Below are 27,917 nucleotides of genomic sequence, written 5' to 3'. Positions count from 1 at the left end.
AAGAAAGAAAGAAAGAAAGAAAGAAAGAAAGAAAGAAAGAAAGAAAGAAAGAAAGAAAGAAAGAAAATCGTGTCTGTAAAGATATTCCATCAAATTTTATGAAAGTAGGATGCGCACAAGTAAACGACAAAGTGGTGTGATGTTACCCACAAGTTCATTATTTGCTGATAACAGCATGTTCTGAAGTTTTTTGATTTATTAAAGAATAATTCATTTTATTTTTTTCACGGTCCAAATCCTGCGTTCTGACTGGCTGGCGAGCGGGTCCGTATCCTACGGTACGGACCCCGGTTATGGACCTCTGGCGACTCGCTCGTTCACAACAACAAACATAGTAGCAATTTTTGTCAACATTTATCTTTTTTTTTATAAGATTTATTTATAAGATTATCAAAAATCTTATAATTTTTTGCCAGCATTTCTCAGGAGAACAGCATTAATTTTACAGCATGGATCGCGATAACGACAGTGTTCACAGCGAAAGCGAGTTTTACTACCCTGAGGAAGAAGAAATAAAAGAAAACATTTCAGGAGAAAGCTAAAAACCTGTAACTTGCTAACGCCGAGCAAAAACATGGCTGAATCCTGAATGACTCAATTTTGTATAAATAGGGGACTGCATAGGCGGCAAAATGTAGTTTTTTTCCTGCCATGGAAGTGCACTTGTATACCGAGGAGGAAGCCATTTGCATTACAGCCATGAACGAGGATTCAAAATAGTGGCTCAGCTCGCTGTTAGAATTTGGGAAAGAAAAAAATAAATATATTATTTACCAGCTTAAGGTCGGGCCGTATGGTGAAATACCGTGACCTCGGCCTTGAATACTGACCTCGGCCCAGAGGGACTCGCTCAGTACTTTCAAGACCTCGGTCACGGTATTTCACGATATGGACCTCCCTGCTGGTAAATAACATGCATGTATTTTTATCCGTTTATAGTCATATTTAGTGCTGTGGAACGTCTGTGAAACAAGTTGCTTCCTGTTAACGTAGCTCATGACAAAGAAAAGCACAAAAGGCCAAAGTCCTGAAGACTTTCCACTGCTGGAAAACTGAAAGCTACTGATTCACCTCTGTTACGAAGCACTGACACTGGAGACTCCTTCCATATACATAAAACACTGATCAAGAACAACATGAAAACCACGGACAATGGAAGTGAATAACATTCATTCTCTTGTTACAATGGCACCTGTCAAAGAGTGGGATGCATTAGGCAGCAAGTGAAGAGCCAGTTCTTGAAGTCGATGTGTTGGAAGCAGGAAAAACGGGCAAGCGTAAGGATCCGAGTGACTTTGACAAAAACCAAATTGCGATGGCTGGATGACTGGGTCAGGGCTCTTCAAAATGGCAGGTCTTGTGGGGTGTTTCTGGTACGTAATGGTTAGTATCTACCAAAAGTGGTCCAAAGAGGGACAACTGACGAACCGGCGACAGGGTCATGGGCGCCCAAGGCTCATGAAAGCATGGGAGCAAAGGCTAGCCTGTCTCGTTCGATCTGCCAGAAGAAGAACAATTACAATTGCACAAATAGCTGAAAAAGCTTACGCTGGCGCTTATAGAAAGATGTCGGGACACACAGTCCATCACAGTTTGTTACATATGAGACTGCGTAGCTGCAGATCGATCAGAGTGCCGCCCATGTTGACCCCTGTCCACCACCGAAAGCATTTACAATGGGCATGTTAGCATCAGAACTGGACCATGTTGCAATGGAAAAAGGTGGCCTGGTCTGATGTGGACAGCCATGTGCGTGTGCATCACTTCCCTGGAGTAGAGACGGCACCAGGATACACTATTGGAAGAACGCAAGCCGGCGGAGGCAGTGTGACGCTCTGGACAGCGTTCTGCTTTGAAACCTTGGATCCTGGCACTCATGTGGATGCTACTTGGACGCAAACCACCTGCCTAAACATTGTTGCAGGCCAAGTACACGCCATCATGGCAATGGTATTCCCTAATGGTCTTGGTCGGCAGGATAACGCGCCCTGCTACGCTGCAAAAAAATTGTTCAGGAATGGTTCGAGGAACATGACAAAGAGTTCAAGGTGTTGACTTGGCGTCCAAATTTCCCAGAGCTCAACCCGATCGAGTATCTCTGGGACGTGCTGGATGAACATGGACTCACAAGTCTGAGTCATGGAGGCACCACCTCGCAACTTACTGCAAATCTGCTGCCGACGTCTCGGTGCCAGATACCACAGCACACCTTCAAAGGTCTTGTGGAGTTCGTGTCCGTTTTAGCAGCACAAGGACCTAAACAATATCGGGCAGGTGGTTTTAATCTTATGGCTGATTGGTGTGGGTGTGTAATATATATCTGATCTGTGAGATGCAAAAATCATAAAGTAAATATCTTTGACGACAGACTTTTCTGTTAAATGGTGAAGTTCCAAAAGACTTGAAAAACCGATCAGAGTTCTAAAGTTTGAGGTAATAATATTAAAACTTTATTAACATCGCACCTTTCATACATTTAAAATTCAGCTCAAGATGCTTTACAACACGACATAAAAAGCAGAGAAAGAAAGAACCAAAATGCTGAACCACACAGAGTCGAAAGTCTGTGGAATATTTGTGAAGCTTAATACCACCTAATAAATATGTAAAATGGGACTCGGTCTTGGCAAATCAGGCAGAATTCTTTGAGAGTGCACTTGTGTTCACCCGACATAATACACTTGCAATGTGCATGCGCAGGTTGGCGGGACGTGTTAATGACTCTGAGCTCCGTCAACTTCACTTTCACCTCCCTCAGTGCTGACTGTGAAACCTTAGTGTGTGTGTGTGTGTGTGTGTGTGTGTGTGTGTGTGTGTGTGTGTGTGTGTGTGTGTGTGTGTGTGTTGGTGTGTGTGTCTCACCTGACAGTGTGATTCTCTTGAGGAAGAAATCAAGCCCTATCGTCTGTTTGTACTGCTTCCCAAAAGCTTCCTGCGCAAAACGAGTGGCGAGTGATGTCTAGGAGAGAGCAGTAGACGGACAGACAGACAGAAAGACACAAAGAGAGAGAGAGACTTCATTTTATTTCATTTTCGAGACTCTACAGTGTCCATGTTTTATTTCAGAGGCAGTCTTTTTAGTTCCACTTTAGTTATAATTTCTTATTTAACTTACTCCAAATATTATTTTGTAATATACCGGTTTACAAAAATCTTGTTTTTGTATCATTCTGTGTTCAGCTCTGTGAAACCTAAAAGGACCTTGTGAGCAAACAAATCCTCCTTTTAAGCCTCGCTCACGCCAACAAAAACACACACTTTAAAACACACTCTTCAAAACACACACGGCTGTCCATGTTGCTGTTGGAACACTCGGTCACTATGGTCACTTTGGTTCTTCTGCCAGTGAGCTAAATAAAAAAAAAATTGACGCAGGCCTTCCCACGCTGAGTGTGTGTCAATGAGTGTATGTGTGTATGTGTGTGTGTGTGTGTAGTGTGGTTAGTATCTGAGTATGACATCACTTTTGATTGACAGCTCCTTAATGCAGAACATCAGAGCCTATTAGGAGTACAGCTGTGAGTGAGTGTGCACGCCCGACACACACCACATAACTCAATGTACCACTCACTCAAAAACACAGTCAGTGTAGAGTGTAGGCTGTGTGTGTGTGTGTGTGTGTGTGTGGGAAAAGGCAAAGAGCACTGTGCATGTGCCAGCATCCATTCTGACTGATGACAGAGTGACTCCAACTTCATGGCTCTCATCAGTCCAACCACACGCACACACACACACACACACACACAAGCTTAATTCATATTAATATTCAGATTAAGGATTAATATTCCCACACTCCACGACATTTATTAACTGCTACACACACGCACGCTCGGACACTGACATTTTCGTCTCTCACCATATTTATTTCTCAATGCTGTTACTTTTCGAACGAGACGTCTACCATCCTGAACACAGACTTACATACAACGTGAAGCAAACGCACACTGATCGTATGGTAAGTATGCTGTCAGTCATCAAGCCGATGTCATGTGCTCATTTCCTGAACCCCTGAGCTGCACAGTCGTATTTTCCAGGTGATCAGTTGATTCATATTTACAGAGAGAGAGTGAGTCAGACAAAGCTGGATTAACTAAGGCAAAAAATACATTGTGTCATGTCACTGAGAAAAACCGGAAAGTGCAGTCTTTCATCTTCAAGTTGTTTCCGTGGCCAAAGCCTTACTGAATGTTCAGAGATTGGTCAAGAACATCTGTGGGAATGGGAGGGATTAGTGAAAAATGTGTCTGTGAGTGCGTGGTGTTGGTCAAAGTGTGTGTGTGTGTGAGCAGACAGGATTGGTCAAGCGTGAGTGGGAGTGGGTGGAATTGGGCAAACGCTACAGAAGAAGGCAGGACTTGTTAAACTTTCTTTGGGAGTGGCTGAGATTAGTCAAACATTCTGCAGGAGCAGATGGGATTGGACATGGGTATCTGCAGGAGCAGTCAGGATTGGTCAAACATTCTGTAAAAGCAGTGCGACTGGTCATGGGTATTTGACCAATCCTGACTGCTCCTGCAGATACCCATGACCAGTCGCACCTGCTTTTGCAAAATGTTTGACCAACCCTGACTGCTCCTGCAAACATTCCGCAAAAGCAAGTGCGACTGGTCATGGGTATCTGCAGGAGCAGTCAGGATTGGTCATGGGTATCTGCAGGAGCAGTCAGGATTGGTCCAACATTGTGCAGAAGCAGATGGGATTCATCGTACTTTCTGAAGGAGCAGACAGGATCAAGAGTGAGAAATGTCTGTGGGATTGGTCAAACTTTGTGCAAGAGTAGGTGGAGTTGGTCAAACTTTCTGAAGGAGGGGACAGTCAATCATGAGCAGACACTTGGTCAAGAGTGTCTGTGAGAGTAGGTGGACTTGGTCAAACTTTCAGTGTGAGCACAAAGGATTGGTCAAGAGTGCATGTGGGAATAGGTGGGATGAGTCAAACTTTACGTGGGAGCAAACAGGACTGGTTAAGAGTGTTGACAGGATCGGGTGGGATCGATCAAAACTTCTACAGGAGTCAGTGGGATTCTGCAAACTTTCTGAGGGAGCAGCCAGGACTGGTCAAACTTTGAGTGAGCAGATGCGATAGGCCAAGATTGTTGGTGGGAATGGGTGGGATTGGTTAAATCCTCTGAAGCAGCAGGCAGGATTTGTCAAATGAGTCTGCAGGAGCAGGCAGGATTGGTCAAGGTTGTCCGTGGGAGCAGACTGTATGGGTTAGGAGCAGGTGGGAGGGGAGTAGGCAAGACTGGGATTAATGGTGTACTCACAAAAGGCAATGTTTACCATGCCTGAGCAAGTCTGACCCCTAAAGTCTGGTTCATCTGACTATTGTGCTCACCGTGTTCCGTGCTCAAGCATGGTTCAGTTGGCCTGCCTGGAAAAGGTGGGCTCGTGCATGGTACATTACAGGCATTTGGCAAACGCTCTTATCCAGAGTGACGTGCAATGTACCCAGAGCAGCCTGGGGAGCGGTTGAGGGTTAGGTACCTTGCTCAAGGGCACTTCAGCCATTCCTGCTGGTACAGAGAATCAAACCGGCAACCTTTTGGTTCCAAAGCTGCTTCTCTAACCATTAGGCCATAGCTTCCCCTTGATGGTACATGAATTGTAGTTGGCGAGTAAAGCTGTAAATTCCTATCTCAAAGTCAGCAACCTCCATAAAAATCTTCTTTTGCACGCAGCATGATTTACTTGCATAATTGATAAATCTGTACGGCATCTGACACACTGCAAAAAAATTGTTTAGGAATGGTTTGAGGAAAAAGACAAATGCCGCTTTTCCACTACCAGCACGGCTGAGTTGGGCTGAGTCGAGCTGAGTGGGGCTGTTGGAGTTGCATTTCGACTACAACCGCGCTGAACCGTGCTGGCTGGAAGTGGGTGGACACATTGGGTGGAGTTAGAGAAAGTGGGTGGACATCACGTGATGTCATTAGGCGGCGCAAACAGTGACATCAGTGATCTTTTAAGCGGTAGTCTCACAACCCGGAGAGTAAACAATAAACATGGAGTCATTAGTGTTGCTGGTCTTGGTGCTGTGGCTTGTTGTCACCAACAACGCCAACAGATACTGGCAAGAGCGTATAGATGAGGCGAGGCGCATAAGGCTTCAGAAATTCTCGTAATTCGTAATTATTCTTCTTCCGAGTTTACGGTGTTTACAGATCCCAGCGTGCTCGCAGGGCGTGTGTGGGCATGTGAGGACACTCCTCCTCACCAATCAGTGCACAGGGGAGTGTCTCCTCACGCCCCTAGCCCCACTCGGCTCGGTTTGGCTCGCTTCAGCCCTACTCCAAAACCGTGCGAGTTTTGGGTGCTGAGTAGGGCTGAAGCGAGCTGAGTCGTGCTGCTCTGAGGTAGTCGAAACGTGAGCCGTGTCGGGCTGAAGTGAGCTGAAAAAGGGTAGTGGAAAAGGGCCAAAAGTGTTGACTTGGCCTTCAAATTTCCCAGATCTCAGTCCGATCAAGCATCTGTGTGATGTGCTGGACAAACTCGTCAATGGAGGCCCTACCTTGCAACTTCCACAATTAAAGGATCTGCTGCAAACATCCTGGTGCCAGATACCACAGGACACCTTGAGAGGTCTTGTGGAGTCCATGCCTCAATGGGTCAGAGCTGCTTTGGTGGCACAAGGGGGATCGACACAATATTAGGCAGGTTGTTTTAATGTGATGGTTGACCGGTGTATGGTGTACGTTAATTTTTAGCAAGGGTGACGAGCTACAGGGTATAATTAATTTTAATGAGTACCAATATAAAAAACACGACTGCACAATTTATAATGCCATCCATGCATGACTGCAAGTGTGTGTGTGTGTGTGTGTGTGTGTAGAGCCAAATTCTATTAAAACAGCCTACACAAGGGAACCAACCACACACAACTCCCACTCTCTGAATTGAAACACCACAAATGAACAACCAAGCCCAAAAGGCACTATAAATCGGTATACACTAAACCACCACACTACCCTCTGTGTGTGCATGCTTGGTTAAGTTCCATTACTCCAACGCTGGGAAAGTAGTGTTGACTCATACTGAGAAGCCTACACATGGTTATTGATAACCACACACACACACACACACTCTGTAGCTCAGAGGTTTGGCATGGTAGTGTGTTCACACACAGCAGTTACACAATCCTCAGCTGAACCACAACACTCAACAAAAGTGGGTTATGTGTAAGGATCACTGTGTGCTGAGATGAGCTGGACCTCAATGTAATGGAGTAGAAATACTCAATTACTGCTCTAAAGTAAGTGTGTTTTGGGAATATTTCCTCTTTGTTCTGATAGAAAATGTTGTGCTACATTTTCACTTTTCCTGCACGATCTATCGATTCATCTGTCTGTCCATGTGTCCATCTGTCTTGCTTGCTCCCTCTGAATGCTCTTTTTCTTCTCTCGATTCCTCCATCTATCTATCTATCTTTAACCATACATCCTTGGCCATATTTCGAGCCAGTTCCAGAAATATATTGGCACCCTTTAAGAGAATGTGCAAACGTTTTCCCCACTTAAACAAGTGCAGAAACTGTACACTAGCCAATTTCTCAAAAGTTTGAACAAGGCTGCTAATAGAAAGACTTTCTTCATTTTTGCAATTTCTACACTTTTAGAATCACACTGAAGACGTTAACCCTCTGAATTAACATACACTGAAATATGCAGTGACCAAAAAGAAAAAAAAAATCTTTGCTGTGTTTTATGCTATTTCGATTACGTTCATTATGTCTTATATTAAATATAGTTAGTTTTTTTTTTTTTTTTATCAGACATCTAGTTTTTGGGTTTGTTTACCTGACATGTTTCGACGTACGACTGTCGTCTTCCTCAGAGTGTCACCGGATGTTAATTGGTGACGCATCTTTTATCAGCTGATGTTTCTGAAGGCGTGGCCTTCCTGTCTGGATTGACAGGTCGGTCACGCCTTCTACTGTCTGTTTGTCCCCTGCAAGATGGCACTCCAGGTGTGGGAGAGCATGTATGCTCCCTCATCCCGGTTGATGGTCCTCGGGCTTCGCTTACGGATCTCCATGGCCTCCCTGATCCAGCGCCTTCAGAAACATCAGCTGATAAAAGATGCGTCACCAATTAACATCCGGTGACACTCTGAGGAAGACGACAGTCGTACGTCGAAACATGTCAGGTAAACAAACCCAAAAACTAGATGTCTGATAAAAAAGAAAAAAAAAAAAACTGTGTTTTATGCTTTATATTTTGAATTATAAGCAGTTTTCCTGATGAACACTCTTAGCGACTTCTCGACCAGCTTCATGAGGGAGCGTCACCCTGGAGACGTTCCTTAAAAGTTTCCAAATAGGCCACTCGCTGCTGCTCCAAAGTTCTAAATGAAAACTAATTAATCATAAATACATTTTGATTCAGAAGTAAAATGTACATAAGGGAAATTAAACATAAATTTTCAAACCTTCAATTAGTAATGTACTTACCGAGCCATTAAAATCATTTTAACACAAGCGTTTTTGTTAAACAATAGTATTTTTCAGGGCGGCATGCTGGTGCTGCAGGTAGTGTTGATGTCCCAGAGCTCCAGAGTTCGATCCTGAGCTCTGGTTACTAATTGTGTGGTGTTCCACATATTCTCCTTGTGTCACATGGTTTTACTCCTACCTCCCGTGGCGACAGGTGAACTGGATACTCTTAAATTCCCCCTCGAGGTCTTGGGGCGAACAAGAGTGTGTGTGTGTGTGTGTGTGTGTGTGTGGTGTCTGAAGAGGTTAAAGCAGTTTTGCTGTCAATCTCTAGAAACCAAAAATTGCTGCCTTTGACCAGTTCCTGTTTCCCCTTAAATAAAAACAACCCACAAAATGGAGTCTACCGACACTGGCATGTTCAACAGAAAAGAGACTACATACAGGGAAATGGGCGGCACGGTGGTGTAGTGGTTAGCGCTGTCGCCTCACAGCAAGAAGGTCCTGGGTTCGAGCCCCGTGGCCGGCGAGGGCCTTTCTGTGCGGAGTTTGCATGTTCTCCCCGTGTCCGCGTGGGTTTCCTCCGGGTGCTCCGGTTTCCCCCACAGTCCAAAGACATGCAGGTTAGGTTAACTGGTGACTCTAAATTGACCGTAGGTGTGAATGTGAGTGTGAATGGTTGTCTGTGTCTATGTGTCAGCCCTGTGATGACCTGGCGACTTGTCCAGGGTGTACCCCGCCTTTCGCCCGTAGTCAGCTGGGATAGGCTCCAGCTTGCCTGCGACCCTGTAGAACAGGATAAAGCGGCTACAGATAATGAGATGAGATACAGGGAAAGGTACCAAATAAACACTGTTAAATATGATCTTGCATCACTGATGCTTTCTTGTGAGAATCGGTGGCTCTTGTGAGGACTGGTGGCTAGTCCCGGCTCAAAACCCAGCCACAAGTGCCAGGAGTTTAAGAATTGGCCATGTGTGGATTTGTCAACAAAATGATGCATTGGCTGTGCAAGGAGGCTGTCCAAGACCCTTCTGCAAGCGTTCGCCAACCTTGTTCATCATTACATCTGAATTCACTCAAAATATAAATCGTAGAGGTGCCAGTAATTCAGAAACCAGTGTTTTGTGGAAGAAAATGCAAAAAGCATTTTTTAAATAAAACTCCAGAAGAGTCTCCATGTACTTTTGCGTGTGGAGATAAATTAACAGCGAAGGTAGAAACAATTTGTCCACTCCTGTCAGGGATTTGGTTCACTTTCCCAGTCACAAACAGACAGAGGAGTAAAGCTGAAGGGAGCCTTAACAGGTTTATAAAGACAGATAAAAACACAGCCTATCTTTGTTAAAAATAGCCGTCAGTCCTGTAATCCACTCATCACTTACCATGCCTGCTACTGATACACTTGGAAAGAGTCTGGGCAAGATCATGCATGTGTGTGAGTGTGTGTGTGTTTAGGAATCTTTAAAAAAATGGGCAAAGATTTAGGCTAAATACAGTCTGTGAAGTTTCTTGCGAGGCAAGATATTAAATCATTTACATTTCACGAGATATACAGCATAATCCCAATGTTGGACTTTAAATTAAAAGTAGATATGTCATTTTGTACGATAATAACGTCGACTGGTAATAGTGAGCTGAACATTCTAGGAGACAGGAGAAAAAACATTTACCTTATATATTATTCAGACAGGATAAGATTTCTGGACATTTCTGTTCAGCAATGTTTCTGTGAAGTATCAGTTCCTTCCCCAATCACAGAGACATCAAATCAACATGGCTGCTTAACTCAGTTATTACACCAGCACAGTACAATGACCATACTAATTGTTGTTTTGAGAAGGGAATCATCAAAATTCGACAGGCTTGTAGTACTCGAGTCCAGGACTCGGACTCAAGCCCGACTCGTGCCCTAATTTTAAGGACTCGTGACTTGACTTGGACTTGAGCACTGATGACTCGGACTGGGACTCGTGCATTAACTGCAATCGGACTCGTAAATTGGAGACGAGGACGGATTTTTTTTCTTTATTTTTTGCAACATGCCATAATAATTTGGCATAAGATATTTATCTCATCTCATCATCTCTAGCCGCTTTATCCTGTTCTACAGGGTCGCAGGCAAGCTGGAGCCTATCCCAGCTGACTACGGGCGAAAGGCGGGGTACACCCTGGACAAGTCGTCAGGTCATCAGAGGGCTGACACATAGACACAGACAACCATTCACACTCACATTCACACCTACGGTCAATTTAGAGTCACCAGTTAACCTAACCTGCATGTCTTTGGACTGTGGGGGAAAACGGAGCACCCGGAGGAAACCCACGTGGACAAAGGGAGAACATGCAAACTCCACACAGAAAGGCCCTCGCTGGCCACGGGGCTCGAACCCGGACCTTCTTGCCGTGAGGCGACAGCGCTAACCGCTATACCACCGTGCCGCCCTAAGATATTTATATCTACATTCATTTTTATACTAATTTCGTGCAAGAGAATCCACATTCACCCGTTCGTACATCATGTTCAGGAACAAACTAACATTAATGGTGCTAAAATGCCTGGAGAGAACACCCCTAGGATTGTCCACTTTGCTTATACAGACGTCTCGTGCAGTGGGAAAAAAATGCACTGCTATGTGTTCCGTATGTAAAAGAACTATCGAGGAGACGACGGGGACAACCTCGAACTTCAATCGTCACTTGGCAAGACTCCACCCAGAGAAGGAAGTGGCACGCTTTGTTCATTGCTCTGTTGATGGCGGGGCTTGCTGAACGATGAACAAGCTTTTTATCTGGAGACTATTAACTAAAACGGGGCAGTCAAGCAGTAACGTTCGTCCAACACAGTAGCAGAGACGGTTTTACATCAAGGTAGCAACAGCCACCGTCAAATGGTGCTCTTGGAGTCTTGTTCTTGGACTCAACTTGGACTCAACTCGAAATTTTCTTTAATGACTTGGACTTGAACAACGGGGACTCGAGGTTTAGTGACTCGGCTACAACACTGGCATGCGAGTCATCGCTAACTTCAGCCAGCTAGCTAGCATGTGGCTAATGCTTCTCGCTACTGTCCACTGACTAGCTTGTTGCTAAATTACTCGCTAATGTCCGCCGTCACTGCTGTACTGCAATTTCAGTCCAAAATCCTGCGGCCATGCCCCCCCTTCACATTTCGAATGTACCAAGGTGGGACATGATGTCATTGCAACTTGTAAATTCTCACTTCCAAGGCACCATAAATGCAGCACTGGTTTCAGTATGTTTTCTTCAGGAAATAATAGAAAAGTGGAGACGCACTGATTCAAGATATATGTATAAATTTGATACATATAGATATATATAGCTGACTAGCACTGATGGTTATTGCAGAATTTGCAAAAATTCTCCAAGTCTATCCTCTATCTCTGCTCTCCACTGTTCATGTTAAGAGTTTATCCAAACTCATGCAGGTTTTCATTGTAAAAACCGAACGTATGAAAACATATCGAGGCTTCTGATAATTCCGGAGTGAGATTGGAAGGCTCATGGAGTGTAACTGGGGATTGGAAGGCTTAGATTGACGGATTTACCCTTTCACTTCAACAAATCATTTGTGCCCACACTCATTTACCATCACACACCACAGCATCATCTGTGCCCACGTTTGTTTACCCTCCCACACCACAGGATCATCTGTGCCCAGACTCGTTTATCCCCCTCATTTGTGACCACACTAGGCTCCTGTCCAGCTTCCATTTGGAGATTCACTTCCCCATTTTGAAAATTTGTCCACATAAGCAAATTGGGTATAACGCCTGGCTAAATATCCTACTAAGCATGCCAGGCCTAACCCAGAGCCAAATGCTGCAAATGATCAATTTAATATGTAGACAGCAAACTAACTCATCTAACCGTCTATCTTATAAATAAATTTCCCATCCTCAATTTTCCACATCCTCACATGTCACATTGCAGTCAATTTAACCACTTTCATCTTGGCTTATATGTTTGCCACAGTCAGTCACTTGCACAGAATATTGAGACTGAAAAAGTACCAAGTACTAGGTACAATCTTTCAGTACCGGTATTAACGAACCTGCTGCTGAGGCCACTGTCCACCTGTTCCTGCTATCACTGAGCAAAATGAAAATGAAGGATGTCAACAAACAGATTTGGGGATTATGGGGCTTGAACAGATGTGTTCACACAAAAACATATTGACTTTTTTTTTTTAGAAAGGTTCACAGGGTGGTTTTACTTTTACCAGTGTAAAGCCTGACTGAGTTGCACTTGCACAAGCCTACGTTCCCAAAGACCAATCTCTAATCACCACTGTTTTCAATGACCAATCGCTGATCAACATTGCTCCCAAAGACCAATCACTGAACACCATTGTTCACAATGACCAATCACTGATTGTCACTGTTCCTAAAGACCAATCACCACTGTTCCCAATGACCAAATCGCTGATCACCACTGTTCCCAATGACCAAATCGCTGATCACCACTGTTCCCAATGACCAAATCGCTGATCACCACTGTTCCCAATGACCAAATCGCTGATCACCACTGTTCCCAATGACCAAATCGCTGATCACCACTGTTCCCAATGACCAAATTGCTGATCACCACTGTTCCCAATGACCAATCAGGAATGTTGCCAATGACCAATCGCTGTTCAACATTGTTCCCAATGACCAGTCACCACTGTTCCCAATGAGCAGTCATCACTGTTCCCAATGAGCAGTCACCACTGTTCCCAATGTGCAATCGCTGATCAACACTGTTCCCAATGACCAATTACTGACTAACATTGTTCCCAATGACCAATCACCACTGTTCCCAATGACCAGTTGCTGATCAACACTGTTCCCAATGACCAATCACCACTGTTCTCAATGGCCAATCGCTGATCAACACTGTTCCCAATTACTAATCGCTGATCAACACTGTTCCCAATGACCAATCACTGATCAACACTGTTCCCAATGACCAATCGCTGAACAACACTGTTCCCAATGACCAATCGCCACTGCTCCCCATGATCAGTCGCTGATCAACACTGTTCCCAATGACCAATCACTGAACACCACTGTTCACAAAGACAGATCACTGGTTACTACTGTTCCCAAAGACCAATCACTGACGACGATTATTCCCAAAGACCAACCACTAGTCACCATTGTTCTCAATGACCAAATCACTGATCGTCATTGTTCCCAAACGCCGAGCCCTGATTACCATTTCTACCACCCACCTACATCCTTATGTAAATACATGAATGGCGAGTTTGTGCTGTCATGGCCAAAGCCTTCTTTTTTCCATAAAACTCTATTCTGTGCTAGTGTGGGTGTCTCCAGAAAATCTTTCCTTTTCATAAAACATGTTTTAATGCAAATGATCAAGACGACTGAATGAACATGCAAATTATAACATCATAATTATGACAGGGGTGGCGCGGTGGTGTAGTGGTTAGCGCTGTCGCCTCACAGCAAGAAGGTCTGGGTTCGAGCCCCGTGGCTGGCAAGGGCCTTTCTGTGTGGAGTTTGCATGTTCTCCCCGTGTCCGCGTGGGTTTCCTCCGGGTGCTCCGGTTTCCCCCACAGTCCAAAGACATGCAGGTTAGGTTAACTGGTGACTCTAAATTGACCGTAGGTGTGAATGTGAGTGTGAATGGTTGTCTGTGTCTATGTGTCAGCCCTGTGATGACCTGGCGACTTGTCCAGGGTGTACCCCGCCTTTCGCCCGTAGTCAGCTGGGATAGGCTCCAGCTTGCCTGCGACCCTGTAGAACAGGATAAAGTGGCTACAGATAATGAGATGAGAATGAGATGAGATAATTATGACACCATTTGGTAATTTCCGTTGACATCTGGCGACATTCTGTTGAACAAGCATGAGCTACTTTCCCCTGAAAAGACGAGGTAACGGTTGGCAAAAGAAACTAAAGTCAATTCCTTTCCATGCATTCGGGCTGTTAGAAGAAACTATCGCTACGTTCACACTGCAAGGCTTAATGCTCAATTCCGATTTTTTTGTGAAATCCGATTTTTTTGTGAAGTCGTTCACATTAACAAATATATGCGACTTGTATGTGATCCTCGGTATGAACGAAAAGCAACCTAAAAGTGTTCCGCATGCGCATTGCAGGATACGACGACGTCACACGCAGTGAGCATGGCCAGTGTTTACGGAAGTAAAACCGCCCGGTTGCGGTATGACCCATCCAATCTAGCTTGAATAGCTGTATCCCCCCAAATGGAAATCAGCTCCCTAACCTCTGCGTCCTTCCATTGAGAAGATTCAGAACCTTCACAGCCCGAAGCGTCCCTCGCATTGATGTCATGCCGTATGTTGTTGTAACTTTTTTTGAGAGACCCGCCGCCTACTTCAGCGCAGAATAGTGACGTTTGTGGCTTGTTGATGACGTGTAAGTCGGATGAATGCGACCTGGCGGTTCAGACTGAAGTCGCATATGAAAAGAGCGGATAGGAATCGGAATTAGGACCACATATCCAAACGGCCTGGGTCGGATTTGAAAAAATCGGATCTGTGTCGTTCATATTGTCAATAAAAGATCGGATACAGGTCACATATGGGCGAAAAGATCGGATTTGAGTCACTTCAGCCTGCAGTGTGAACGTAGCCTATATGTAGCTACGAATCTTTGTAGCTTTTGCACATAAACAATGTTTCACCAAGTACTGCAACCTCGTGTTTTTTAAGCCACAAAAACAGGAAAGTGGCTGGAGTTTGATGAAATACTATTGGTTAATTGACCACGTAGCTTTGGCCAGAAATCTGGTGTTGGAGGTGGACAGTGCATTTTAATTTATAGTGTTTATTGACTGTTGTAGTGTTTACTTTCACATTATATGTTCTTTCACTGATGTGCCATGTTACATGTCTGTGTACTTCTATACATTTGGCAAATAAAGTAACTATAATTCGGATTCATTTGTTTATACTGCTCTATTTCTGGAACAGTGCATGGCACAGTGTGCAGATTAGACCTTTTTTTTATATAGATATATTTTTAAGCACGCGACCCTGGAAGGATTTTTCATCCTCATCTCCACATTCTACAAACTATAACTGCACACGAATATCATAAAGCACGCAGATTCGCTCAGGCTGCATTAGCACTTAGCATTCCAGCCAAAGCTGCTGTAAATCCCTCCTCACCTTTCCCGAAGCTCCGTCTCCGATTAACACCATCTTCAGCTGCCGCTCCTGACTCTCTTCCTCCGAATCCGACATATTTATCGGTGTGTGTCTTTATATATGGATACAGGAAGCACACAAGTCAATACGATAAACAATGAAATCAGAAAGAAGCTTGACAAATCAAGGTTATAATCTTATAACAATTTGTGCTAAGCAACGGGCCGCCATGTTCACTCAAACAGCCGGAGGCTGGCGCCAACCATGCGGAGGAGAACACTGCGATATTCGGGAACTCATCACGGCATTTGCGCGCTTTCGGTGCCTTGTGTACAGCTGGGCAGCAAATGCAGACGCTTCTACTGGCAGAATTAATGCGTAGATCTGCTTCCAAACACACCCTCGGTGGTATTTAGTCTCTTTCATTTGTGTTGCGACCCACGGGAGAGAAATGGATTCGCCCGCCGTGACGCTTCCTCGTTGTCATGGAAACCAAGGTTCCTGCAGGAGCCGTGAACGGTGGAACGGATTGTTTTGAGTGCGCGCGCACTCCCGAGCAGCTTCAGCGACGAAAAAAACACATTTTTAGACAGATGTACAGAGAATGTATTGATTAAAAGATTTTACAGAAATGCAGAATTACAGTGATGTGATCATTTCAATACTGTTTAATTATTAACGAATTGCAAGAGTACATTAGAATTCAATCTCAGTAAAAAACCATGAGAGTAACTTCAGAGATACTTTCTCTTTTTGGTTATTATTCTCAAGACACGTCTGTCTGTCCGTCTGTCAAGACAGCTGCCTGTCTGTCTGCCTGTCTCTCTGTCATCAAGACATAGCTGTCTGTCTGTCTGTCTGTCTGTCAACACACGCCTGTCTGTCTGTCTGTCTGTCTGTCTGTCTGTCTGTCACCAAGACCCAGCTGTCTGTTTGTCTGTCTGCCTGTCATTAAGACACAGCTGCCTGCCTGCCTGCCTGTCTCTCTGTCATCAAGACATAGCTGTCTGTCTGTCTGTCTGCCTGCCTGTCATCAACACACAGCTGCCTGTCTGTCTGTCTGTCTGTCTGTCTGTCACCAAGACACAGCTGCCTGTCTCTCTGTCAAGACATAGCTGTCTGTCTGTCTGCCCGTCTGTCATCAAGACACAGCTGCCTGTCTGTCTGCCTGTCATCAAGACACAGCTGCCTGTCTGTCTGCCTGCCTGTCTGTCATCAAGACACAGCTGTCTGTCTGTCTGTCTGCCTGCATGTCATCAAGACACAGCTGTCTGTCTGTCTGCCTGTCATCAAGACAGCTGTCTGTCTGTCTGTCTGTCTGTCTGTCTGTCTGCCCGTCTGTCATCAAGACACAGCTGCCTGTCTGTCTGTCATCAAGACACAGCTGCCTGTCTGTCTGCCTGTCATCAAGACACAGCTGCCTGTCTGTCTGCCTGCCTGTCTGTCTGTCATCAAGACACAGCTGTCTGTCTGTCTGTCTGCCTGTCATCAAGACACAGCTGTCTGTCTGTCTGCCTGCCTGTCATCAAGACACAGCTATCTGTCTGTCTGCCTGCCTGTCATCAAGACACAGCTGTCTGTCTGTCTGCCTGCCTGTCATCAAGACACAGCTGTCTGTCTGTCTGCCTGTCATCAAGACACAGCTGTCTGTCTGTCTGCCTGTCATCAAGACACAGCTGTCTATCTGCCTGTCATCAAGACCCAGCTGTCTGTCTGTCTGTCTGTCTGTCTGTCTGTCTGTCTGACAAAAAGAAACATCTGTCTGTCAGCAAGACACATCTGCCTGTCTGTCTCTGTCAGCAATACACGTCTGTTTGTCTGTTGGTCAGTCAGCAAGACACATCTATCTGTCAGCAACATGTGTCTGTCAGCAAGAAATGTCTGTCTGTCTGTCTGTCTGTCTGTCAGCAAGACACATTTGTCTATTTGTATATCTAGCTTTCAGGAAGACAAATTTGTGTGTCTCATTGTCTATCTGTCAGCAAGACACATTTGTCTGTCTGTCTGTCTGTTTGCCATCAAGATACATCGGTCTGTGTGTTTATCTATCTGTCAGCAAGACACATTTGTCTGTCTTCCTGTCTGTCTGTCTGTGCATGCAATATGCACCATGCTAAACTGGTGCGAGGCTTCCTTTTCGTGTGGCACAAAAGTTTATTTTGGGATCCATCTATCTATGCAATGCTAAACTGGTGTTAAATCAGGTAGGTGTGAGATTTGGCTCATTAATGTATATGCAGTTCATACACAGCAGCGTTTCATAAAAGCGCATTTACAGAGCACAAAAACCAATTCACACCGACATCCTGAAGCGTTTTATGATGCATGGTGTCAGGGAACGTTTATTACCAAATGAAAGACGTTTCATTATTTCATTATTATTATTATTATTATTATTATAACGATTTCTTTAAAATCCAGACACGAGCCCCGCAGCAGCGACACCTGAAACAGCACCGTGTCCCGGAGCCTTTCCCCCACAGGAGCAGGAGTTTCACCCGCGGCCTGGGACACCACAAGGAGGACGAGTTCTCTTCACACTCAGCTCGAAAAGGAACACAGCGGTGCACTTCGCAAAAACCAGAGCACTTGTAACCGCTGTAATAATGTACAGTATTAATGCATCGATCTATCCCGTTCTGCAGTGTGAAACTGAAAGGAACATTTATTTAAAACACACATCTATAATGTATTTATCCAAATACAACAACAAATATAAAAACATGTTTAATATCAAAACAACACGGTGATATCAACCCGGTTGGATTGATTTAATGGAACTGCAAGACAATTAGGCCGAATATATTTTCCGTGTTTTCCGTTTACATTTGAGTTCCGTGATGAAAGTGGACGGAAGTTTTACACGTGGAAACGTGGAGCGTTTTTTTCCTAAACATGGTTTGAGTTCGTGCTCCAGGTACAGACCTGAAATCTTTAATACAATGTCATTTAAAAAAAAAAAAGACCTATATACTGCAGTCGAATATCATAATTGCAATCTTCTTTAAGCATGAGGCTCAAATCACAAACAGAAACGTGTTCAGAATAATAATAATAATAATAATAATAATAATAATAATAATAATGTAAAATGCTAATAACTGACATTCAGGGGTCTCATAATCATTTTATTAATATTTTAATAATAATAATTGCACAAAACGTACTGCACAATTCACAAGTATAGAGTCAAAGAATAATAACGAAAATAATGAATAAAATATATGAGAAATATCAGAAGAGTAAAAATACCAAGAAGAAGAAGAAATTAAATAAAGGGATAAACAGAAAGAAGTATGACATCACGAGTGACGGATGAGTTTGATATGTAAGAGATGAAAGAAAATTAGAAAATGTTTGTATTAATGAAATAATTGAATGATCTGAAACTTGCAAATCTGCCTCTGAATGACTGAAGTGAACAGGAGCAGTCTGGGTTTGATGATGAGCATTACAAAACTGCAATAAAATCGGTGACAGTATAAAATGGATCAAAACAAAACGTCATTTTACATCTTGGGCTACATTTGCCATAAAAATATGTAACTTGTCCATTTTGGCTGGTTACAAGCACGACTTTTTTTTTTCCTTTTGGAAATTTAATTTCGGTAAATTTATTTTATCAAGCGTTAATTAAGGACTTTTCTCTTTGAAGCACGTGCTACAAATTCAAAAGATGAGCATTTAAAAAAAAGAAATTCACAAATAAACACGGCAATAGTCTAATAGGCCTATTTCACGTAAACACATTATTATTATTATTATTATTATTATTAACGCGTCGGTTTGTTCAGTAAAACAAGCGCGTGCCTGATCAGGGTGGAATGTGACGCGCATGTCCCTGCGCGAGCAGCTCGAGGGAAAATCAAACAGGTGTCCGCGCGCGTGCGTTCTGTTCTATCCGGTGGACACGTCACACAGTCACGAGCTCTTTTTTACTCTCGAAATTAAATCTCCTCAACAAAATGGAAGAGAAATGTAATAATAATAATAATAATAATAATAATAATAATAATAATAATAAACAGCTCCCTGAGCTACAGATTGGACATTACAATTGTCACTATAGATTTTAACATAAATATATTTAAAATCAAGAAAATAATCATAATCATCATCATCATAAACCCAAATAAGTTTTTGAGCATTATGAAAATATGAGCGAGAATGAATAGTCTATATCTAATATGATGTGATGTTTATAGGATCTCTCTTACCTGCACTTATTGGGAATAAATCACGGCCCGTGTTTTGTTTTTTTGTCAAGGGTGTAATTGAATGATGTCGCTGAGATATGAGAGAAGATGAGATGAGATGAGATGAGATGAAATGAGAGGAGATGAAATGAGAGGAGGAATGGCTCGCAGGTGCGGAGGCGCGCGGGGGATTAGAGAGAGAGCGAGGAAAAACGCCAATTTCGCCGCCATTACATTACATTACGGGAAACCTGATCTGGCACAACAACGGGCTCGCGCGGGCCGACATGATCGCTCTGATTAAGCGCCATTACGCCGTCAGGCCGCCTCTATTAGCGTGTGCGCACAAATTGCCTTTGACGTCTCCAATGTCTGCATAAATATACAGAGCACAAGGGAGACATAATGCCTGATAAACCTGAGGGGAAATTACCACGGCATTGGTCATGTCAGCTCCGAACGCACAAGTCTCCATCAGCCTTATATCATTATTATTATTATTATTACTTGATACGGAAAGTATATTGCAGCAGTGTGTGTGTGTGTGTGTGTGGTAGTGACAGGGCAGCTTGCCTATACGCACGTGCAGTTTATTACTACACTATAATCCCTAAAAAAGAAAATCTCGTGTGTGTGTGTGTGTGTGTGTGTGTGTGAAAGAGAGAGATAATATATTTATTTATTTTGTTCCTTTGCTTAAAAAAATATTTCCTCTTCCTTTTTTCTCTTTAAACCATATATCATTATTTTTTTTCTTTTGTCGTGCCAGTTGAATTTATTTTCATTTAATCTAATTGAAACTGAGTGGAAGAAAGAGAGGGGTGTGTGTGTGTGTGTGTAGATCTCGCATAATCTCAATGTCAATACCATTCTGAGTGGCAAAAACTGAAGTTCCATCTGCGAATCATTTCCAGACACGACTGAGCTCTCCCTCTCTCTCAAACACACTCAATAGAAGCTTTAGGCCTCGTTCGAGGTTTTTTTCCCCCCTCTCGGTCATTTCTGCGTGTTTTCCCGGAATGTTTAACCATCGGGGTACTTATTTATAGGGGATGAATCTAAAGGGGGAAAGGAGCCAGGCCTTCACTGCACCTCCACGTGCAATACAGCGTCATTTCAAGCGCTCTCACTTCTACAGATTTATGAGAAAACATAAAAAAACTATGTGCTCTCTTGTCAGTTGATAATAAAGAACAAGAATCTCATTCAAGTAGAAAGGTTTTGCACTGTGTCCTACAAACCTATATGGGTGTCTACATTTCAGGAAACACACACACACACACAGATCCTGTGTAGAGTTATTTTGTCCTGAATTCTAAATGACTTCCTGTTGCAGACATAGTGCACTATAGTGTATATATTTTTCCATATGCCAAGTAAGGCATATATATCAGGAAGCCAAATCCTAAAAGGCTTGCTACTGGACACCTAAAGTTGAAAAATTTTGGGAAAAAAAAAATGTATCCGGGGCAGTGAGACAAGATGCAGCACATTAACCTGTCATGGGGCAGTGAATGTCTCGAACCCTTAACCACTCTCAATTTAAGCCTTTTTTTTAAGAAATGGATGTATAGAAGGCATTATTTCACATGTCAGGAATAAGGTGTTGAATCCAAATGGTGCCTGTCTGACATGCGGGCCATAGTGCATGATATAAAGTCTAAAGGCCATTTATTTTACACGTATCATGGGGCTCTTATGCACCAAATACCTCCCGCTCGAACTAAGTAAAATAAAAAGAGTGCAATACTCAGGGTGTATACAAGACAGATCGTGAAAAGAATGGCGAAAGACAGAGGAGTGAACAGAACTCAAAAAACCTAGATTCATGGTGCACTGTGAAGTTTGGAGGAAAGGCATACACACACACGACATAATGCCTGGAGTTCAAACCAAAATGCCTCTCAGTTAGACATCATGCTTGAAATCGGGTACTAAAGTGTTCAGTTTGTACCATGTGTAGTGCAGTTATGAGGAAAAAGGAATTCGAATGACGATGTCCTGGACATATAACACAACAGGAAGTAAAGTCCATAATTTGTGTCTCAGCTATTATTTCATTCCATGATACACAAAGAGTATGAGGAGAAAGAAGTCATATTCGTCGTACAGTTTGCTAAAAAGGGAAGGTGTCGAAGCCGATTCAAGTATCGCTTAATCTGTATTGTGTACCAATTAACACAGCTGAGAGCTTCAATCACAAATGACTTGGGATTGAGCACAGAGCTCACGACAGATTCTTCTGGCTATAACTGATTCCCATTTTCAAGCAGAAGCCATGATATGCCATGACTCAAATTGCCATAATGGCTATTATTACAACTGCTTGTTAACTTTGGCGGTTTCAATTGTTTTCTGAGAGGTCTTGGTTACTTGAGCCACAATTGTAGGCTAGTTCAATGTGGTGGAGTAAAATCCCTTGAGGTGATACTGGGAGGAGTTTCATCTTTCTGTGTGCTAAATTAGTCATCGTCTGAGGTGCTCTCGGAGTATTTGTGGCAAAACTCTTTGAGAAGAAACATCCTGGAACTTTTGGTCAGCTATAACTGTGTAGGCTAGCACTGCAGAGTTAAATTAACATGTCGATAATACAGTAGTGTCTGAGTAACTAAATACAGCGATGTGTCGAGAGATGAATTCATCGCTCTTTACACTCGAAATTAAAGGGTACTAAACTATCCTATTCCTTGTCACCTTCCTTCAACGCTACATTTCAGGGGCTATGTTTCCCTGAAAGTACACTTTTTAATCTTTAAAGAAACAGGCAATTATGGCCAATTCAAGGTATACTAGACCTTAAAATCCAGGTTTCCAGGTGAAAAATACATCCTGAAGGTACAACATGTACCTTTGACAGTACCCTTGGCAAAAATCAAAGGTATTTAGCTTGCGCGCTCCAGTTTGGCACAATTTTTTCAGTGTGTAAATGGACGTAGAAAACGGTCATGTTCATTCAGGAACAGTAACCCAAGCAGCACTCTCTGAACAACATGAGGATCAAATGACTCAGTTCTGTGAAAACAGGCTAAAACACTGTCATTATGATGTGAAGTCTGATGATGCTATTCTGTACTAACACACACACAAACATGATAGTAGACTCATAAATAAGCTAAAAACTAAAAAAGGTCTCCGGAACTGAGAGAAATCTGTTAAGACTGAGTGACTATATCAGTTGTAGATGTTTATACTCTTTAGCTAATTATTTTGTTTCACATTTCTGTCTGAAACATAGAGGAAAAACAATGACTCAGCAAATGAAGCAGCTAGCTAATAGCTAACAAACAGCTCTAATGGAGATGAACGGATAAAAACGTATTCGAAACGCATTTAAAACACATTTCCAGGATTTTAAACGGATCCGGTCGGCTTTGTCGTCACATTTATTTGATAATACGTAAATAAAATACAATATTTATTGATTCTTACCAAACCAAACAAAGTGATTTCCACAGAGAGGCCTGTGTATGTCGAGTGAGAGGCCTCGCGCTCAGTGCCTGACACAAATACTGACGAGAAATTACTCAATTAATTCGTAAATAATACGGTTTTAAGGCAAAAACAACAATATTACTGTTAATTATTGAGCTACATGAAGAAAATATGAGGTGAAACTGTTCAACTTTTCAGTCAGAGCGCCTCTTCTTCAACACGGCGTCAGACTCAACAAAGCTCTCGCGCGCCGCAGAGAATTATGGGATTGCTCTGCTCCAGAGGGACACAACAACAACAATAACAACAACAACATCACAATTACTACACGTTAAAAACGCGACAGTGAATCGACGTAGAAATGTTAACATTTCCAGTTCACTTCTCTCTCTCTCTCTCTGACTGCCTAAAAATAAAACAAACAAATAACAAAAAAGAATAAACATAAACTGCGATTTACTGTTTAAGAAATGCCTTGAACGTTGCCTGAAAGATATTAATAGACTCCCGAAACTATCCAGATGACAAATGAGTGTCTGAAGAAATTATTTCAGACAGCCAAAATTTTCTGCAATGTAAACTGGACCACAAAAAAAGTGTTACCTAAACCATGTAAATGCGCATTTTTTATAATAATAATAATAATAATAATAATAATAATAATAATAATAATAATAATTAGAAGAAGAAGAAGTAGTTAATGAAGGTAACTGTGTTTTGTTGTGCAGGTTTGAGAAGCACGCGCCTTGGAGGAGCATGCGCATTCCATGGTAGTAGTAATCATCATAATAATAATACTTTTTGTCAGATTTAAACTGGATTTTTTTGGTATAAATTGCGATATTATTATTATTATTATTATTATTATTATTTGGTGCAATGTAGGTTAATTTGTAATCTCGCGTTCTGTACAAAAAATAAAAATAACACTTAGGATTTAAGTACTCATTTGTGTATTTAAAAAAAAACACGTGATTTAAAATATTACTGTGACTAAACATCAATCTCTCGATCAAAAAACAAACCCCTCAGTGCTCAACGCCATCATATAGTGAAAGACTTCATAAATTAAAGAATAACCATGTGTTCAGCCATCAAACAATTTCCGAGCATCCCGGCATCAATGCAGAGAAGTGAGAAAATCGTTTGGTTTGAAAAGACGATCAGTCTTTAAGCCTGATTAAACTCATCCGGTGCTGCGTGGGCTTCTTTCCATTCCGACTCGTGGAGCTCATCGGCGCGTGCAGGCTCGCATTAAATCACCGAGTAAAGCAGGACGGGGACTTTAAATCACCTTAACAACACTTTCACAGGGATGTGCAGGACGCACATGCAGGGCCATAAAACATAAAAAAAAAAAAAAACGCATGGGCCTTGTGATGGAGCATTCATCACACACACACACACACACACTTTCTAACTCTCAAAGCCTGATACAATGATATAGACTCACAACACATACATATGGGGAGCAATGCACAAATTAAACTCGATTTATTTATTCTTTAAAATGTTTAATTTGGCATTAATGCTTCAGTCAGACAAAGTTGAGTAGGTTTAAAGGGCTTGAATAGCCTACATATTATTATTATTTAAAAATATATATATATTATATTGTTATTATCAGCCAAGGGGAAGCCATGGCCCAAAGGTTCGAGAAGCATCTTTGAGACCAAAATGTTGTCGGTTCGATTCCCTGGACCAGCAGGAATGGCTGAAGTGCCTTGAGCAAAACACCTCAGCCCCAACTGCTCCCCAGACTGCCTTCTGCTGTGGGTCTGTCAGGGTCCTGTTACACGTCGCTCTGGATAAGAACGTCTGCTAAATACCTGGAATTTATTATTATTATTATTATTATTATACAGCCTAAAAAGGCTACAAACCCTATTCCAAGACACCAAGTGCAACTCAAGACCTCTCTCAGCTATTGATTACACGTGGTGATTTTTTTTTACAAGGTAACTTCAGTCTCATGAAAACGTAAAAGCGTTTAATCAAGTCGTTAACGTTCATTCTACCGAATTCCTTCGCCTGTTTTCACATGAACCAAGTGCACTTAAACACAAATGTAACGACACCCAAGATCTGAACTGTCACTTAAAACGCCTTTAATAGAATAAACCTTTCTGCTCAAACAATGACCAAGTGTACAAAACACACACACACACACACACACACAGCTTTATATGTGTGCTTTAATGTTCGCTGTCTTTTTTTCTTCTTCTTCTGTAAACAGCAACAAGGTTGAACACTAATACTAAAGTCTGCGCATGTGACCACACACGCACTCTGGTGTTTTTGTTTGCGCAGGAATTAGATTATAAACCGGAAGTGCTGGAGTCCTACCGTTTTCACTTATTCACTTACACATCTGTCTTTCCCTGTGTGCAAGTGACATGAACGGAAACGTGTAACTTCCTATATACATTCAGGGGGGAAAAATACAAATAACAATAATAATAATACCAAAAAGTATCACATTAATAATAAAATAAAGTGATGTCATTAGTCTTTAGGTTTGTTTCAGCTTAAAACAGTTGAACGCAATGTCTTTATCGTTTCTCCCTCCTTTTTTGGATTTGTTCGGAGATTAAAATCCAAACAAACAAACAAACAAACAAAACAAACAAACAAAGAGACAAACATACAAACAAAACACTTCTCTCTTTTTCCCCACTGCATCACTGGTTCCCAGTGCACGCGGACAGGGTCCAGGCGGGTGCACAGTACGCGTGCGGGTGATAGTAGTAACAGTATGATGAAGGAGAGGAAGAGGAAGATGAGGAAGAAGATGGCGGCTGGAGCGCGAGGAGCGGCGGAGGGCGCAGGAGCAGCAGCTCCCCGGGAGAGTACTGCCTGCGGTCGTCGCGCACGAGCACTTTCACGGCCACGCGCTTGGCGGCGGGCAGGAGGAGGTCGGCAGCGGCGGCGGCGGCGGCGGACGCGGCGCTGCTCGCGGCCATCTGGCGCCTCTTGGTCTTGTAGCGGCGGTTCTGGAACCAGATCTTCACCTGCGTCTCCGTGAGCTTCAGCGACGCCGCCAGGTCCGCGCGCTCCGGTCCGCTCAGGTAGCGCTGGTGGCTGAAGCGGCGCTCGAGCTCGAACACCTGCGCGTGAGAGAAAGCTGCGCGAGAGCGTTTCTTCCGCTGCTTTCCTCCGGGCTGCTCCGAGACCTTCTCCTCCGCGTTATTACAGTCTGCACAAAAGAGGGGGGGAAAAAAAGCATAAATAATCACCTTCAATCCTGGAACTGCATTTTAAACCTCATGTGATCTCACTCCCCTCTTGTGCACCTTCGGCATAAAACTAACCCACTTTCACAAGGAACCTTTTTCTGACTTGAACCCAGAACCGTTCGTGTTTAGATCACTGCAGCCCCAACGTTCCTGGAGCCACTTTGAAAAGGTTCCACTCCTGAAACACCCTGAGGAAGATTTTCCAGGAAGCATTGTACAAAATCTTTCAATTTCAACAATAATTTTACACCTAGATTTGAACCAGACATAGAAAACATCTTAAACTCTCTCTCTCTCTCTCTGAGCCTAATGATGTTCTTTCATTTTCAAACACTGATCTCTGAATTTCACTGATGTTTATATTTCAAGTCGGAAGGAATAAATGGATTAATTCAGTGCTTTTCTTTTGCATTTAAATAAACACGGTGTTTATCTTGCATCGGATGAAAACAACAAATCGGTGCGCGCGCTACTGATTTGGGTGGGGGGGGGGGGGGAGAGAAAAAAAAGAATCGAAAAGTAAAGAAACATTGATAAAGCGCGCGCACTGTTGCAGACACCGAGACATTTCGAGATGGTTTTAAACTATTTTGTTGCAAAAATACTTATGAACTCTTTGATGTGACTGTCGGGACGGATTTCTAGATTTTTAATGGGAGTTAATGTTCCCCCCCCAAAAAAAAAAAAATTAAAGCAGCCCCAGTGAAAACGTGGCCTCGTGCACTTACCGGACACGCTGGCTAAGAGCTCGCAGTCGCTCAGTTCTCGCGCGTGCTCGGCAGCCGTGGACTCTCGGTCTGTCTCGTCCTGAAAGCTTTCGTCCAGGGCGCGCGAGTCACAGCCGTCCCGCGCCTCGCGCCTTGAGATGCTTTTCGTCTCGCGCTCGTCGTGGAGACGGTGGTGGTGGTCGTGATGGTGGTCCTCGCTGAGCCCAGAGTCGGAGTCGTAACTCTTGTGGTGGCTCGCCGCCACGCGCGCTCTCTCCATTTCTTTTCCCCTCTCCCTCTTCCCCCTGTCCCGGTCCTCACGGGCGTCCTCGTCCTCCTCGTCCTCCTCCTCCTCTTCCTCCTCGTGCGTTCCTCCGAATATTTTCCAGCACGCGCTTTTCGAAAAACACATGTCCAGCTCTTTCAGACGGCGCCTTCCTTCTTCGTCTTTTTCTTCTTCTTCTTCCTCTTCTTCCTCCCCTTTTCTGTTTAAAATGGCCTGAATGGAGAAAGGCATCAACGAGCTGCTCCGCACAGCCATCACGCGCAAAAAACAACAACAACAACAAAAACAACAAATAATAAGCCTACAAGAATAGACTTGAGGTCAAATGGAAAAGTAAGACCAATTCGTTTTGGGCTCGTGCACTCATCCGCTCTTCACGCGCCCTTCTTGTCCAACATGATTCCACGATCCGCGGTGGCGCGCGACTTTCATTTCGGTCCACGTCGCTACCGCGCGCTCCTGCGTCCGAGAGAGAGAGAGAGACGCGCA

General features: G+C 43.3%; 2 protein-coding genes across 3 annotated transcripts in view; both read right to left on the bottom strand.

Annotated features, from left to right (window-relative positions):
- The window catches only part of rab28 (RAB28, member RAS oncogene family), a 53,373-nt gene extending 37,542 nt beyond the window's left edge, over positions 1 to 15,831 (bottom strand). For both annotated transcript variants that reach the window (XM_060902512.1, XM_060902513.1), the window contains exons 1-2: positions 15,593 to 15,831; positions 2,863 to 2,959 (exon numbers count right to left, since the gene is read on the bottom strand). In XM_060902512.1, the coding sequence (XP_060758495.1) occupies positions 2,863 to 2,959; positions 15,593 to 15,667 (172 nt within the window). In that variant the 5' untranslated portion in view covers positions 15,668 to 15,831. The remainder of the gene's footprint in view (positions 1 to 2,862; positions 2,960 to 15,592) is intronic.
- Positions 15,832 to 24,947: 9,116 nt separating this feature from the next.
- nkx3-2 (NK3 homeobox 2) lies at positions 24,948 to 27,917 on the bottom strand. Its single transcript, XM_060902511.1, has 2 exons — positions 27,164 to 27,917; positions 24,948 to 26,395 (listed from the first exon to the last, which is right to left on the bottom strand). Exons 1-2 carry the CDS (start codon positions 27,681 to 27,683, stop codon positions 25,881 to 25,883), a joined length of 1,035 nt encoding a protein of 344 aa, XP_060758494.1. The 5' UTR covers positions 27,684 to 27,917; the 3' UTR covers positions 24,948 to 25,880.

The sequence above is a fragment of the Neoarius graeffei genome, chromosome 20, assembly GCF_027579695.1.
Source record: "Neoarius graeffei isolate fNeoGra1 chromosome 20, fNeoGra1.pri, whole genome shotgun sequence".
NCBI classification, from domain to species: domain Eukaryota; kingdom Metazoa; phylum Chordata; class Actinopteri; order Siluriformes; family Ariidae; genus Neoarius; species Neoarius graeffei.
This window is presented reverse-complemented; position numbering and strand designations above follow the sequence as displayed.

What these genes read in the sequence shown, in the direction of transcription:
- nkx3-2 (XM_060902511.1), bottom strand. Translation starts at nt 27,683, where the DNA reads ATGGCTGTGCGGAGCAGCTCGTTGATGCCTTTCTCCATTCAGGCCATT. An exon ending in GCTCTTAGCCAGCGTGTCCG is followed by an intron (nt 26,396 to 27,163) that starts GTAAGTGCACGA and finishes TCTTTTGTGCAG; the next exon opens with ACTGTAATAACGCGGAGGAG.